A 17,140-nucleotide genomic window follows, 5' to 3' on the forward strand; every position below is an offset into this window, starting at 1 on the left:
GGAGCCCCTTGACAGGTGCCCGCATTATCACTTTGGTGGTTTCCAGCAATCTGATTTCGTGACGAGCCTTCCTGCACCGTGTCACAAGTAATTTCCCTCCCTTTCAGACTGTGGTTTTCAAGCAGCAGCAGCAGCAGAATTTCTTCCTGCCAGGTTCCATAAGGAAAGCAGGACACCCTCCTGGCAGCAGAAATCTGCCGTGACCACTTCTGTGATGCTCACAGGTACTTTTCATTGCTCTATAACCTGTTTTATTTTAAGGGAAGGATGCCCACAGGGGTTCTTCTGGGCCTGATCCAACTAGCTGGAGTTATCTTTAGGGTAATATTGTTATCTGGGCAATGGTGGTCTGAGGATGAATCCGTTCAGAACATCATTCAGAAGCCAGGCCCCCCTAAAATTTGTATCAAGAGACCCTGCAGGGATGCAAAGAACATGCTAGCTAGATGTGTTTTCAAATATGGGTGAAGTTTCTGCTACTACAGAAACTACACGCATCTCTTAGCATCTGCTGCAGAGAAAGATAATAAATACAAATTCAAGGAGAAAGTGGCTCTGCCAACACAAGTGCCACAACAGCCACAGCTACCCTGACGTGTTTTAACAGGCATTACTTGCAAGACCACGCATTTTGACAGATCAAAACGGCTCTCAGCCCAATTACAGCCATTTTAAATGGAAGATGTCACTCACCCTTTCCGAGCTCAAGCCTACGAGCCCCCAGGCAGCGGCTCAGACACGCTCGGAGCCCTGCCGCGGATGGAGCCTGTCCATAGGGGCAAGTGGAGACCTCACAGAAGCCGCGGGCCCGACGCAGGATTAATCCGTGAGATCCTGTGCAGCCTGTGACAAGCAAGAGATCAGAAAATGTATCAGAAGAAGTCCCTTTTGAGTGGGAAGTCCGTCATCCAGCTGCCCTGTGTGCTCCCAGGTGAGTCTGGTGCCTCACACTCGAGCACGCCACACCTGGAAGTTTCAGGGCAGACGCTGCACGCCCCGAGATGCCACCACAAATAAATAATTACTGCAGAAGGACAGGCTGCATTTTGCCTCATCAGCCGCACAAACAGCAGCAGGCTCAGCCATTAGCAATTAATTAAAGATCAATGGCATGCGAAACCCCAGGGAACACACGTGCAATTAGCAAATGTATTTAAAGCAAGCCACAAGCCCGCAAGTTTTTTTTTGTCTGACACCACTCACCAAGGCCATTCTTGTCCTTTTTTGTTAAAAACCTCATCCCACTACCCTTTACGAGCCAGGGGGGCTGAGGGAGGGTTACCCACAGAGTTCCACTCGGCAAAGCACATTTCCAACACCCTGCACTGGGTCCGAAGCCCACGGACATGAGTCATTCCTCAGCGAGTTTTCCTGTTTATTCCAAGGGACCTTGGATGGCCCGTAAGCATCCTTGCCAAAACGAGTGATCTCTAATAGACATATTAATTAATTTACATGCTCTGCTTTCACTGGTTTGATGGCTCGGGGATGCCCTGCACAGTCCAAAGTTGAGACACTACTCGGTAAACACCCTGCGTGCACCACCAGCAGACCCAGAGCGGGCAACACAGGGTTAAATTTTAAGTTCAAACAATTGCTTTGAAATTTAAACTTCGCTTTGAATTGCGTTGAAAGTTAAACTCCTCTGGCATGGGCAGGTACATTACTGGGGAGTTTCATAACCCCTTATATCTGCAAAGATCCCTCTGAGACCCGGCAATTAAAAGGGAAAAAGGAATTTTAAAAAATAAAAATAAAAAGGGAGAAGGATTTATAATTCCTAGTCTGAATCCCAGAAATGGCTACAGTTTGTCACAGCCTCTGGAACAGACAGAAACTGCATTTCTTTCCTCCCCGGAGTTCCCGAAGGCAATTCTGCCTGAAAGAGCCTCCAGCCAGCTCCAGCTCCACGCTGGGCATTATCACTCTCCACATGGATTTCCCTCCTTTTCATTAATGAAAGAGTTAAACCCCAAACCCCAGCTGAACCGCTGGGGAACGCTGATGACGATGACAATAATATTAGGAAGAGGAACAACAACAACAAGAAGAAGGAAAAAAAAAAGCAGCAATTTACCGCCGCACAGAAAACGCGAGGACCGCGGATTTTCCTTCCCGCGTCACACTCACCTCCTCCTCCCGGACCCTCAGCTCTCCTTCCAAAAGCAGGGATGGAGCGGCCAGACCCGCGGGAGAGAGCCAGGAGCAGCAGCCTCCGGCTCGGCTGTCGCCACAGGACCTCTCTCCATCAACCCCTCCTTCTCCTCCTCCTCCTCCTCCTCCTCTCCTCCTCCCCTGGCGGTACCCGCGGAGCAGCAGCGACACAAAGGAGCGCCCGGGTAGCGACAGCTCCGTGCCAGCCTGGAACAGCGCGAGGAATCAAGGAATTTCATCGTTGTCTTGTCTTTTTTTTTTTTTTTTTTCCTTTCTTTTTTTTTTTTTTTTTTTTTTTTTTTTTTTTTTTGTTAAAAACCTCACAAGAGCCCCGTGTCCACGGTCCGAGAAGGGAAGGAGCTTCCCCGGAGCTGCCTCGGTGCTGAAAGCTCCGAGAGTTTGCTGAGACTCAGTTGGAGCTGCGTCCAAAAACGGTGCGGCCCCAAGTTCCAAAGATAAACCCCCCAGGCTAATGTTTTTCCTTGCCCAACCGCAGTTCTCCATCCCACTGTCTCTGTCACGCTTGCTTTGTTTGGAAATGAAAGGACTGAGATGGTATTTCATGAAATTGCTGCCTGAATGCAGCTGTTAAAGCAGCACTAAAATTTTACCTGAAGGCAAATCACAGGGGCAGGGAGGAGCTGCCCTTGCTTGGCTTTCCCAAAAAAATGCCCACCAATATTTGCACCTGCATGTTCACCCCGCCCCACCCCAGCAACACAGGTACACCTCCAGGTGGAGATGGAAACAGCACACAGGTGATACTTGTGTGTGTGTTAAAATAAAAAGGGAGAGACTGGCATGCCCAAGTTACTCAGCCCATCTTAGCAGGAAAGGTAAATTTAGTAGAAATTTAGGTGTTCCGTGCAGTGGGGACATCAGTGAGGTTGCTTGGATCCAACCCTTGCAAACGGATCTGCAGCTTCAGCTCCTGGCACCTCGGAGATCCTGGAGCAATGGATGTCTCACCTGCTGGAGGAGAAGCTTGAATTGGTGACTGGTGTACAAATCAGACCCGCGTGTGGTCTGGCGGTTTGATTCACCGTGCTTTTCTACGCTGGATGGAGAGGAAGGTGCCACCTTTCTGGGAGCTGATCTCCAGGGAATGTTCAGGGAATGTCATACTGAAGAAAGCAGCCCAGCCCAATTCAAAACAAAACAAAAACCAAAACCAAAACAACAAAACCAAGCATTAAAAAAACAACAAAAAAAACCCGCAAAACAAAACCAAAAAACTCAAACAAACAAACCCGCCAAACTAACAAACAAAGAAACAAAAAACCCACAAAAAACCAAAACCAACTGAACAAAAGAATGCAGCATCAAAACCCAAAACCCTCAAGACAAAAACCCAGCTGTATCACCTTGTTGTATCGGTCCCTGGGTTAAATATTCCCGGGAAGGACTCAGGAAGGGGAGAAAAGAAGGGAAAAAGAGACTGACAGAAGATTACATGGTCTAAGTCTCATTTCTTTATGTGGCAGGGTAAAACTCCCTGGGCTGCAGCAAGACCCTGAATTTTGCACATGCTGACCTCGTGTCCAGGGGCGCTCCAGCAATCCACATCACACAATCCACATCTTTTGCCTTCCCCCCAGAAGGGAGTGGATGCAGGGAGTGTCTCATTTCAGTGAGATTTGTGTATGACTGGCAGGGGTTTAGTTTTTACCCTTGTAATCAACCATATGTGCCCCAGAAGGCAGCACTGAGGGAAAATGAGGAAGGTCTGGAGTGCCCTCAGTCCCTGCAGCTCATTCCATGGACAAGCAAAGAGGATTTTTCTCCTGCAGGAACTCATTTTACCCTTTGGATGTTCATATGCCATTTATCTCTGGAAGATCCAGACCAAGAACCAGAATTTGATCTCAAATGCTACAAGTGGTGAGGATAGAGGACAGAGAAAAATATATATATTTATTTATAACAAATAAATAATTTGTTGTTCTTACCATGATTTTTTTTTTTGCCAAAGCAGCTCAAGCTATTATTCAGATGGAGTTCCTAACTGGAAACTGTTCTGTTCTCACAGTTCCAGTCATGACTTTCAAAAAAACTCAGGTTTGGTTCTACAAGGCAAAGCAGTTTCACAGGAACGGGATGGAGCCTTCTTGCCAGCAGGGCACGATGGAAAAGAAGAGGGATGTTATTGGTAGACTGTAAAGCGAAACTGCATGGAAAGTGATATTGCCACTGAAATTAAAAAACAAAAAGAAAAAAGAAGAAAAAAAAAAAAGAAAAAAGAAAAAAAGAAAAAAAGAAAAAAGAAACAAGAAAAAAGAAAAAAAAAAAAGAAAAAAGAAAAAAAAAGAAAATAAAAGAAAAAAGAAAAAAAGATGTTGTAAACACTTGCACACTGGGCTTTGTTTACTTCCACGTGTAGTTAACCCAGATGGCCATGTGATTACAGCTGAATATGAGATTATGTACCACAGGGCACTTTGGACAGGAAGACACTGTGCCTGCAGTGCTGTGCCTAAAAGAAAATGAGACATTTTCTTCCATGTCTTGTGTACAATTTAAAGACACAAAGAAAGAGTCAGAGAAGCAGAACATAGAAGAAAGTAAGCCCAGTGGGTGTTTGGCTTTTTATAGTTACTGGAAGAAGATGGGACATTGTCTGTGTGCTTTTTAATTGGCCAGAAATAGAAAATAAATCCATCTTGTATTCATTCTCCTTTTACTACAGAGATAGTGCATTACAAGGTTTTGCACTCCTGCCAATACTCACTCCTGCCAAAAGAGTAAATTGCCAGTTTTCACAAAGTTGCACATTGCTCCATAAATATATATTCAGCAGGGGCAAATACCTTCTCCTTTTAATACCTGTGTTATACTTCAACACATTTGATTAGAGAGATGCATGTTCTGGGACACAGCTCCATTTTTTTACATTCAAGAAGAAGGGGGAAAAAACCCCCCTCAAATTTATGTAGTATGCATCCTTTCTTGCTTTTGGAAAATGAAGGTGAGGCTGTGCCACCAACACTCCATATTGACACATTCCCACCTCCTATCCCTGTGTCCAAGCTGATGAAAAGAGGGTTCCCACTCTCTTAAAAGTGCAGAGCAGTAAAGCCACTGGAAGGTTTTTGGCAGCACAGCCCTAATGGAAAAGCTCAATCTCACTCATAAAAGCTATGCAATGGACAAAAGGTATTATGGAAATACTGTTATCATTCACTTTACAAAATAAATGGGGGAAAAAGTATCTGGCAGTGCCTACAGAGGAAACTCTCCACAGTCTGACAGAAAAAGGAACAAGGGATTCATCAACTCTAAAATGATTAAGAAGTTTGGTTTTAACTTCCTGTTTTCTTTTTTCCTTCCCGAAACAGAAATTACTAGAATAAAACAAAGGCAAAAAGATCTCTGAGAGCTCTGCCAGTCTCTGTCAGTTACGTATTTTGGGAAGTGGGGTGAGTCCACATGAATTCTGTTGTCCCTATCTTCGAGATAATTCTGTTGCATTTTAGAAGAGCACTTGAGCTATGGTTGACAAGTGCTCTATGCAGTTCTCTTATCACAAAAACCTCAGTAAGGAAAAAACCTGGGCCCTCTGAAACCATCTCAAGTCATAGAAGAAAGGCAAGTGGCACTTGCTGATACAGAGATAATTCAAATCTTTTATTTAACAAATGAAAACATCATTTATTTCCCATGGAACAGTCAGAATTTTGACTGTAGCATCATGAACTACAGAAAGTATAGAAGTTTTTTGTCTCTAGAGCCCTGTTCTTCTGCTAATGGTGATGAAAAACTCTGTGGATCCATGATCTGGCTGAACTTACCTCAAGTTCTGTGCAATAAAAATGGCATCGGTCTCCCTCCTGGGAAACCTTGGATAGTTTCAGACCCCAGCCTGAGTGGACTGAAGCTGCTAAACTGGAGGAAAGTTTTAATTTCTTACTCCCACCTCCCCAGAAATTTTTCACCTTGGGGAATACATCAAAACTAGATTGCAAATTATCTGCCAAATGCTAAAGACACTGCAGAAAGAGGCCACAAAGCCCATTTTCACCACAGCAGATCAGCTGACTTCTTATTAAACCATACTCCAAAACTTTCTTGAATCTTTCTGAATTTTCTTTCTTTCTTTTTTTCTTGAAGTCTTTCTTGAATCCTGCTGTATTTCAATTTGCTGTTCCAGCCAGGCATTGCATCTGGATCCTTCCCTCTGTGAAGACACATCTGTCAAGTGAACCTGCTTAAATTCCTAGTGAGAAGAAAAGACTGAATATCACCACGATAAGAACGAAAATGCAGCAGGTAGGGATTAGTTTCTGTGTTAAAGAATCTATTAAGTACATCAAAAATACCAGCAACTTTCTGCAGTCTGTTACAGATTATTTAACCTAAAATGGTTGTCTTTTCCTGAATCTGTCATTCTCTACGTCCTGAAAACATGTTTAACTTGGGCATTCTGTCTCCTTCACAGGCCCACACTGCCTGTGTAACTAATGTAACTGCAGCAATCCTTGAAAAAATGGCTTTCTTGCCACAGGATAAATGGATTTGCAGCTGCGTGGCAGACAGAACTGAAACGTGAAAAATAAACAATTCAGTGTGAGGTGTTAGCAATAACTGTATCAAATTGTGATGATCATTTTACAGATACAATTCCAGCGAGAGTGTGTGGTCCTTAATCAAGTGCCCTTTTAACTTGAATGCCCTATTTTCTATTTTGAATTATCACTTAGGGTAGGCTCCTGGACTTCTTCAAGGAATTCTCTGACATATCTACAGTCTAATCTCCATCTACACGTGCTAATCATCTTTTAAACACTGATCCTGGCTGGATGCCACACACCCACCAGAAGTCCCCCCCATCACCAGCTGGGCAGAGGAGGGAAAATACAATGAAAGGTTCCTGGGTTGAGATGAGAACACAGAGAGAAGAGACTTAGGGAAATTAGTTTATTACCAATCAAACCACAGCAGGATAAAGACAAAGGAAACTAAATCTTTAATACTCCTTTATCCCACCCTTCCCTTCTACGAAGGCTTAACTTCCCTCCCAGTTTTCTCTTCCTCCTTCCCCTCAGTGGTTCACGGAGATGGAGAACAGGGTTTGTGGTCTTTTTATTAAGCATTCTCTCCTTCTTCCTCTTCACCACTGATGATCTCAGATGTGGCCAGAGGATCCATCCTGGAGCTGGCTGGCTCAGCTGGACACAGGGGAAGCTTCCAGCAGCTTCTCAGAAAAAACACCCCTGTGCCACCCCCCACTGCCCAAACCTGGCCATGCCAACCCCACACAGACAGAGTTTACTTTATCTGCTGCTGTGGAGCAGCTTTTATTCTCTCGGAGAAAAAACACCAGCCCAGGAGAGCAGCAAATGAACAGCACAGAAAAGGTGGCTCCTGGTGCAGCTGGGCTGAGTGATTAGCACAAAACAGAACACAAGCCACTCAAGCTTTTCACACTCGTATGTCCTAAGAAATTTAAGACCAGATGAATGAATATGGGTTGGTTTTGGTTTTTTGGTTTTTTTTCCACAAAGTTCTTTTCACCTTTGAGGCCTGCCTCAGAGCAGCTGCATTTTCTTCACTGGTTTCCCTCATTTTGCAGCTCCAGCTTCCTAAGCCGGTCCTCAAACTTTGGAATGTCGACTCGGTGCTTCATCAGGAACTTCCCATTTAAGTGAAAAACAGGTATGTCATACTTGTATTTATCGTACCAGGCCGAGTTCTCTGGAAGGGTGATGTCCACCTCCTGCAGAATGAACTGTGGCAGAGAAGAGATATGTCAGTTCCCAGTGGACACTGTAAAACAAAACCTGCTTGTCTTCTGATCAGTGCTTTCCTCACAAGTGCAGGGCTGTTTTCCTGAAGCTTGCAGGTTTATTCTTTGTGTTGCGGCCTGGTTTTTTTTTGAGTACAGAATATATGTAGCCACAACCCTCGGCTGCCTCCCCACAAGGGACTGCCTCCCTAGCCCAGAATATTCCTGTTCCACTCTCCCGTGGGCAGCAACCCCAACAAACACACAGCCGGGAACAAAACAGGCAGCAGAGTGCAACAGGCCTCAATGCTTCCATTAAAAGTTTCATCCTTCAACAGAGACATCAAAAACTGGTTGAAAAACGGCGAAAACTGCAGCCACATAGTTCAAATATTCAAAACCCCACTTAGTTACATCTTTCCCAAATTACATCCTGGCTCATGAAAGTTCCAAGCTCTTCCTTCAGACAAGGCAACAGTATTTGCAAAAGGAGTATTTTCAAGAACTCCTGTAATATGGTTTATATTGGCTTAGTTTGCCAATACTTATTTGAGTAGCATTATCACAAAATGCTTTTGGATAATGAGTTTTATGTAAATCAGTGCTGAAATTGTCTTGAAGAGGTCATCCATGAAAGAATAACAGATGCAAATAAATCCAAGCAATTTTCTTTTTACAAAGAATGAATCCTGATTAACTGTTCTTTCCATATAGAAAACATATACAGAATTTCCATACATTACCCTTCTCTTATATGGCTCAAGAACTTCTTTTGCTTCATCACACAGAGGGCATGGTTTCTAAATGAAAACATTCAGAGTACCTTGAAGTGTGCAGTAAAACACAGAAGTTGTTTGTACTGTGAAATAACACACACAGACATTACATTCATTACTGTAAATTCAGGTTCCCTTCCCTGCACCAAGCTCCCTGCCTTAGGGGCTTTCTAAAACTTTACTTATCAGTGCAGTATGGATGAAAACAAAACCCCAACAAACTATCCAGCTACTGAATTTAATCATTTTACATTTCCTATTGCATTTCTCATGGGGCAAATTTTACAGTTTTCTAAATCAGATCCAAGGGAACGATCTGAAAGTATTTTCAGCAGCAAATGCAGACAGCTGCAGGCACCACTCCTGCTAAAACAGGAATGAGAAAGCCCCACAAGTAACTTCCAGCCTGTCTCAGATCAAGAAACATGGCTCAGCTCAAATGGGAAAAGCAGGCAATTTAAGACTGGGTGGCTTTGACTGGAAGAAATTAAGCAGGATCCTCCAAACAGCAGAGCTGGAAGGAAAGTATCCTCCAGAAAGGAGAACTGGCAAACACCTTCAGTGTCTTAACCCCTGATCAGGTCAAAAAAACCCCTCACATTTCTGAAAACTCCCCCATCTGAGTTCTGCTGACACCAAGGCTGGAACTGAAGAATTAATTCATATGAAAGCATGCTGCTCCAATGTTTGCAACAGCAGAATTTGGCCCATAAAATTCACATGGCAAAGTACATGGAGGTGAATATGACTGCTCTGTCCCTCTGCCCCAAAACACCTCCCGCAGCTGGAAAAGATCTTCTTCTCATTCTCCCTCTGAAAAGTCTTCCTTGAGCTTGTTTAAAAGTGAAGTTAACTTGCAACAGCTACTTTTTATTTCCTGTAATGTGAATTTTCCAGTAATGTGAATTACTTCAGATTAAACACTCTGCTTTTATTTAGATCCAACCTAAATTGCCTTTCCCACATGGACAAGTCCTTGTGCTCTGAAAACCTGCGCAGGACACTGAAGTGTCCTGTGTTCCTCATAGTCCTGGCTGCTTTTGGTTTGACAGATACTGGTGACTGAAAGGAATTGACCCAGAACCCTGCACACCAGTTTTGTAACACACAAAAAAACCCCCAAAAACCACAAAAAAACCCCCAAGTGTGTGCAGTTAAACCAGGACACACTTGGTTCCTCTAGGCCTGTGGAGAGCTTCCCAACATACCAGGCGCATAAATGCTTTTGGTAAAGGTGGCTGAATTTTTCTTTTTTTTTTTTTTTTAGGAAAAAATATAGCTTCATTCTCATGGCAAGCTTAAGCACTAGGTGGTACTGGCTTAAAATCAGAAGTGAATTATTTTAACAAACAGTGAAATCTTTTGTAGAAGTAGATTTATATAAGCAAATGTTGCTGGGGTGGTCAGAAAAGGGGACTACAAAGGGAAACCCATTTGATAGTTTCTATCAGTTTGATCCAGAAGTCATAACTCCCCTTCTGCTTTCTCCTCCTCTTTTCTCCTTATTAAAAATAAGAAGGAGGCAAACAAGGGATCATTCAGCATAAGATAACAGTGTAGATTAGATTTTTTTAATAGACTGCACTTTTCTTTGCAATTGCCAGGGAACATTTGAAGTTAACAGTAAACATTTAGAGTTAAAAAACACCTTCAACAAAAGGCCATTTCAGGGAAGTGCTGGAAATCTGCTACTAGAAAATTTGATTTCACACAGTGCCTTACTAGTTAGGAGTTTTAAGACACATTTTAAATTTAAAAAGATAATTTTTTCCAATTTTTAACCCAAAGGTAAGAGCATTATTCCCTACCTTACCCCATTTGAATTATGAATTAGTTGAGGCTGAACTGGGCATGGGGAGAGAAAGCTGCAACTTTAAAGTATAGTTCTGATTATTAAATGGATGCTGACCTATTATTTTTAACCTATTCAATTGTCACACAGTTTCCACACTCCTGTATGGTTACAGAAGGAATGAAAAACACTGTGCAGGAGGAGGAAAATATTTTAATCACATCTAAAACCACCACACTGATGTCAGCACTCTCAGTCCTTTGCATTTGTAGTTATTCTCCTCTTAAAAGCTGCAACAACCACATAAATTCAGCATAACCCATCTTGTGCCATCCTTTATAAAAGTGCAGAATTATGCAGGTAATAATTGAAAACAATTCATGAAATGTGACAGTCCACAAATGACCCTTCCTGCTCATCTCATCTGTTTTCTAAATATGCCTAGGAATTCTACACCCATTTTTTTCTGCTGCCAATAAAGCAAAAAAGAGGGTAAAAGAAAAATCTACTTTTCCCTCACGTGCTCCCAGCACTAATTGGATACATTTTACAGTCTCACAGGTGGTGCTGAAATTAAACATGAGCACTTTGAAGAGCCTGCTTTGACTGCTGATGCTTGTGGTTGGCAGATTGTGTGTAACATTTCATCTCTGCTCTCCATTTTCAGGGTGAAACTCTGGCAGCTGGGCCAAATCTTCAGCTGGTAAATGAACCACAGAGTCACAGAGGCAAAACTACCCTGAAATATTTGTTGATTGCTAATTGTTGATTGCTAATTCTTACAATGAGAGCGGGACTGTGCAGCAAAGCCTGGTGTGCAGAAACCCACTAAGTAAAACGCCCAACACCACTTTGAATGGGGGAAAATAAAGGGCAAGGACAAGCCATTTAACCTGCAATTCCTGTGTTTCAGAGCTGACAAACACACAGTCTTGCCCAGCTTTATTGTGTGAACAGCTCTTACCTTGGTGAATAAAGTCAAGGTTGGTTTATTCGTGCTGGCTGAGCAGAGTTGTCTCCCCAGTGGGCTGGGTGAATGCCTGGCTCGTGGCAGGGCTCTGCTCAGGAAACAGAGCACCATCATCCTGTTTCAGGCAGTAAAAAAAACCAAAAAAACAAAAAAACCCCTCTGAGTTGTTCCAAGTTATAGCTCATGAAATTTAATGTCAGGATAAACGCGACGCTTCCATGGCGGCTCTAAATCACACACAGCCAAAACATTCAACCCAGGGTTTTTATCCTCACACTATCAACACATTCATCAGGGAGGTGGGTTTACTATGTGGCAGGCCAGAAACGTTGTGCAGCTCAAAAAGCAGCAGTTCCATTTAAAAAAAAGAAGAAAAGAACAACAAAACACCTACGTTTCCTTGTTGAAATGCCTCTTTTAAATTCCCTAACACAAATGCTGACATAAATGCACTATGCTGTTCCAGCTCCACAGATGCCAGCTGGAATTACATATTTAAAAATGCAAAGTGCTGTGCTTTGAACCTCTGTAATCTTGCTGCAGCGTTTGACATAGTCTACTTACCCGAATTATTCCATCAAAAAAACTAATCTGTGCCTAATCAGAATATTAATACAATGCGTTCTGCAGTGAGTAAAAAAAGCTGTAGCCAAGATGATTTAACTTGGTAATATTAAAAGCATTCATACTGCCCCAAGTCCTTCCTGCAACAGCAAATTAATTGATGGGTTTGTAATTCCTTTGAGAAAATCTGAATAAGTTAAGTGTTATTGAAGGGCACCATGCTGGAGTCTTGAAGTCACCTGTTCATAATGTCATTGATAAAAACACTGCTTCCTCCAAGATTTTGTCTTAATGTGACCCCTACAAGACTGAGGGACAAAGAAGGAAGCCAAAGGGAGTCTGCATGGTCATTATCAGCAGCCATGACACCTGATTGCAGAATTTACACTGGGAAAACCAAACTGAATCCCTTTTACGCAAAGCCAAACTGCTTCTGCTCAGTTTCAGGCCTGACTTACTTGTAGCTTCTATTATCTAAAGCTAAACACACAACGTGATGTCACAATTTCTAGCAGCTAAAGAGTGAGGAGGAACTCATTGCAGCTTCTGGGCACAGTTTGGGATGTTTAATCAAACAGAACCCAGTGCTCTTCTGCTTCACTGGATATCTCAGTACCAATATCCCGAAGCTTTTTTCTAAGAGGAAAGTTTATGCAGAATAACCACTAAGGAAGAATACTGCAGCGGACTCTAAACTTTAAATGCTCTATTTCTAAGCCACAACCACAAGAAAAAAAAATCAAATGGGTGACAGGGCACTGCTCCACCAATCTTCCTGCACAGCCAAAAGACAGCAGCTATTAGTAAGAGTCAGCTGCAAGGGGCAGAGCAGTAAAATTCCTGTCACTGAGCAGCGACTGGCACAGCACACACTGCCAAAGGTCACAGTCCTTGGCAGCTACTGCACTTGTTTCACTTAGCAAGGTGGAAACAGAACTGCCTGGGATTTTGAATGTTAGATGTGCGGGCAAGCTTGGAACCTTTTGGAAAAAGGCAGATCTGGAGGGCAGGAAGAGCCTCAGTCGGACATGGAAAATTTTTAAACCCACAGCAAATGGAAGACCACAACAGATGCAGTTTTGGCATGAAGTGTTCACAGCATGTTGGCCTGTTCACATGCAAGATAAAAAGTGGAGGCAAAAAAAAGGGTCTGCTTGCTGACAAGTTTTTTAAGAACACTTTTGTTCCCAGCCTAGCAAGCCTTCCAAATGAGGAAGATGCTCTCACATTGTTTTTTTTTTGGATAGTAGAATGAAAAAAGCACAGATTTCCATAGATCACATTTTCCCTTCCACACATATATGTGCATAAAACAGCTCCAGTTCAGTCCAGGGTTCCCTTCCTGATCCGTCCATACTCTGCTGTCCTGAGAACAACAACTACCAAAACATCAGCTGAAGAGGAATGAATAAAACAGTTTCAGTACCTAAACTTTGAGGCCCCACAAAAAAAAAAACCAAAAAAAACCCCCAAAAAAAACCAGCCAGTAGTGCCTTAACTTCTTCATCAATTTGATGTAATTACAAGAAATTCTACCTTCAGAATCTAGCAGCAAATCTTCACTGACCAGAAGAATCTGCTGTTTCCAGGGCTAACAGGAGTCTGACTGGCTGTTTTTACAAATAACTTGAAAAAACCAGAGTCCTGTCTGTCTATTTATTCACCTAAGCAAAATGATACCAAAGACACTAAAATGCACAAAACTTCCCATATCATCATTCTGGATTTCTCTCTAGACTACCCCCAATTATAAAGATTTGCTTGAGGGAAAAAAATGAACACATAAATGCAAAGAAGGATGCTTGCAAACTTGTGAATTTACCCTCCCCTAAACCACAAAGCTACAGATTTAACAAATTATTCTTTTGAGTCTGGGCTTGGCCCATGCTCTATTTTGCAAAGCCAAGTTGGACTCAATTCCCATTAACAGAATTTACATCACCCAATAAATCCTCATCTGCAGGAAAACTAAGTTGTGACACTAAAACCATCCATTATTTAGATGAGGCAAGCATCTGTATAAACTTAATCTCAGCATCAATCAAGGAAAGACAAGCATGGATTTATTTTCCTTGAAGTATTTACCTTTTAAGTAACAGCTGAAAGAGAATGGGGGGGATAAAGTAGGTGCAAATATCAGGATGCATGCTGATGGCAATTTAAACACCTATCTCCTGTTATCCCTCATTCAAAACCAGCTATGGCCATCAAGGAAACTAAATTTCCTGGCAGTCTGCATTTGATTACCTACCAAGGAGATGCTGAACAGGAAAACAGGTGACACAGACCAGGGAGCCCAGGTGAGTGGAGACAGCACACCCTGCAGCTGTGGAGATCCCCACGCAGCTTTTACCCCACCAGACATTCAGAGGAGGCCTGCAAAACACAAGAAAATCTTTTCTGCACGTGCTCATAACTCTAGGAGTCCCTCAGGGAGAACCAGGTTCTTGCAGCAGCTCGAAATTCAAAGATACCATCAGCAATACCAGCTGTGTCTGTGGGGTGATGTTATGCATCAATCAGTGCATGTTTCCATGCATTTTCTCCTACAGTAACCCGGGGAAAATGCCACAGAAATACACTGCATTCCATCACAGAAAAGATGGAAGTGTCACATTTGTCAACATATTTTGCTCAGCAACCCCTCCAGATTAGAGGGATGAGGCCATGGGAGTGCATCCTAGAACCTGGTCCAGGGCCACACTTCAAATCCCAGATAATTTAAATTGCACCCAACAGGTTGCTGTAATGGCCTGTTCTGAATACTGTGCAGAACTTGCACAAAAAACCACACTACTACCATAATGTAAAGTTTCTAATGGAGCTTAAAAGTTAACAGTAAAAATAGCATAATAGAGGATAAGATATGCATCATATATATAATAGAACACAGCATACAATATTTTATATATAACCATGTATCTTATGAAATTATATTAATATCTTACATGCTACACAGCTTATTATGTTATCATATTACCAAACATAGCAATAACATTAAAATATAGGATATTGCTGATATAATACATATCAATATTTATGTAGGTCATATTAAGGTAATATTAATATGTCATTAATGCACAATTAATATTGCTTTGGTGTATTGTATGAATAATTATATTAATGCTACTGTATATTACATATAATATGTATATAATGATATTGTATATTAATTATATATATAATGATACTGTATATTATATTGATACATATCAATATATTGATATGTATATATTTTATTTATATGTACAGCTTGTGTGTTTTAAGTATACACATATATACACACACATACACATATATATAATATAAATATATATATTATATATATATTTAAGTATACATATATATACACACGTATATATACCTATACATATGTATATATTCATACAAATATACAAATATTTTCATGAGTATATATATGTATACAGATTTATATATATGTATACAGATTTATGTTAATGTATGTGTATATACAAATATACACATATATTAACATAAAAATAATATGAAATATATTATCATGTTTACATATAAGATACACATTTGTGTGCCTATATATATAACAATACATAGATATATGATACATATTTTTGTGTGTGTATATGTGAAAAACAAATCAGAAAATATATTATAGATATAAAAAAGTATAAAAATTATAAAATAAATTATAATTTATATATAAGTATATATATGTGTGTGTATATATATGTATATGTATATTTATGTATGTATATATACAATCTGGCAGGGTTTGGGTGGTTTTGCTCCGAAGTTTCCAGATAGAAATGTTTAAAACTCTTTATTATGTTATATATCTATAATATATATAATGCTTACATACACATGCAGGTATATATATATACACACATATATATGTATGTGTATATATATGTATATATATATATATATCTACATATACATAGATACATATATGTATATATAGACATAGATACACATATATACATATACATACATATACATAAATAGATGTATATATACACACATATACGTACATATATCTACATATACATAGATACATATTTGTATATATAGACATATATGTATACATATATACATATACATAGATGTATATATATACACATATATATACACACATATATACATTTGCATACATACATATATGTATATATACACATATACATAAATATATGTATATATATGCGTATATATATAAAATATATAAAAATATATAAATATAAGTATATTTATATTTATATAAATATATATGTATATATATAAATATATGTAGATATACATATAAATATATGTATATATACACACATATATATACACATATATACATGCACATATATACATATACATATACATATATATATACACAAATATACATACATATATATCTCTGTGTGTGTGATATATAATCTGCATATGTATATGTATATGTAGGCATTATATTCATTATGTATATGTAGGCATTATATTCATTATAGACATGTAACATAATAAGACTTTTAAACATTTCCATTTGGAAACTTCTGAGCGAGTCCCCCCGGGCCCCGCCGGCGAGCCCAACGGGGTACAGTGTATCCAGAGCCCTCCTCCCTCTGCCCCGCAAGGAGCCAGCCCGCCCGCTGATGCCGATACCCGCAAACCTGTGCCCGGACCCTCCGCGGCGACACGGAGCCGGGGCACCGCATCCCGGGGCACCCGCATCCCGGGGCACCCGCATCCCGGGGGCTGCTGCATCCCGGGGCACCCGCATCCCGATCCCGGGGGCTGCTGCATGCCGAAGAGCCGCATCCCGAGGGAACAAGGCCCGAGAAGCCAAGGCCCGAGAAGCCAAGGCGGTCCCGCACGCACCTGCGGGAGCTCGGCCGGGCCGCGGGCGGGGCGGCAGCGCCGGCTGTGACGCGCCCGCGCCACGGGAAGGAAGCGGCTCCGGCCCGGGAAGCGCTCCCGGGGCACAAAGGGAGCGGCCGAGGCCCGCAAGAGAAAGTAAAATGCGAATGAGTAATAGGAATGGGGGGATAGGAGGGTGGAGAAGGGGCAAATCGCTTAATTTTAGAATTTTAGAAGCTTATTAGTGATAAGATGGTTATAAAAATAGTAATATGTTTAGAGTAATTAAAATTTGGATAATTAGGATTTAGGACAATACGAGACAAAAAGCCCAAAGAGTT

General features: G+C 41.2%; 2 protein-coding genes across 4 annotated transcripts in view; both read right to left on the minus strand.

Moving 5' to 3' along the window:
* Positions 1 to 2,225, minus strand: part of MARCHF3 (membrane associated ring-CH-type finger 3) — a 62,757-nt gene extending 60,532 nt beyond the window's left edge. For all 3 annotated transcript variants that reach the window (XM_036403945.1, XM_054518004.1, XM_036403944.2), the window contains exons 1-2: positions 2,131 to 2,225; positions 694 to 843 (exon numbers count right to left, since the gene is read on the minus strand). The gene's annotated coding sequence lies outside the window, so the exon portion shown is untranslated. The remainder of the gene's footprint in view (positions 1 to 693; positions 844 to 2,130) is intronic.
* A 3,532-nt stretch (positions 2,226 to 5,757) lies between these two features.
* On the minus strand, positions 5,758 to 16,878 carry CZH5orf63 (chromosome Z C5orf63 homolog). Its single transcript, XM_036403807.1, has 5 exons — positions 16,821 to 16,878; positions 14,230 to 14,354; positions 11,409 to 11,529; positions 8,620 to 8,676; positions 5,758 to 7,879 (listed from the first exon to the last, which is right to left on the minus strand). The coding sequence occupies exons 3-5, from the start codon at positions 11,526 to 11,528 to the stop codon at positions 7,700 to 7,702; spliced, it is 357 nt and encodes a 118-aa protein (XP_036259700.1). The 5' UTR covers position 11,529; positions 14,230 to 14,354; positions 16,821 to 16,878; the 3' UTR covers positions 5,758 to 7,699.
* Between the last annotated feature and the right edge of the window lie 262 nt (positions 16,879 to 17,140).

Source organism: Molothrus ater, chromosome Z (assembly GCF_012460135.2).
Source record: "Molothrus ater isolate BHLD 08-10-18 breed brown headed cowbird chromosome Z, BPBGC_Mater_1.1, whole genome shotgun sequence".
NCBI lineage: Eukaryota > Metazoa > Chordata > Aves > Passeriformes > Icteridae > Molothrus > Molothrus ater.

Excerpts from the sequence above, each read along its gene's own strand:
- CZH5orf63 (XM_036403807.1), bottom strand. The coding sequence starts at position 11,528 with ATGATGGTGCTCTGTTTCCTGAGCAGAGCCCTGCCACGAGCCAGGCAT. Across the intron at positions 8,677-11,408 it reads CCTTGACTTTATTCACCAAG|AAACCATGCCCTCTGTGTGA; the intron begins GTAAGAGCTGTT and ends GTTTTCATTTAG. Across the intron at positions 7,880-8,619 it reads TTGAGCCATATAAGAGAAGG|TTCATTCTGCAGGAGGTGGA; the intron begins GTAATGTATGGA and ends TCTCTGCCACAG.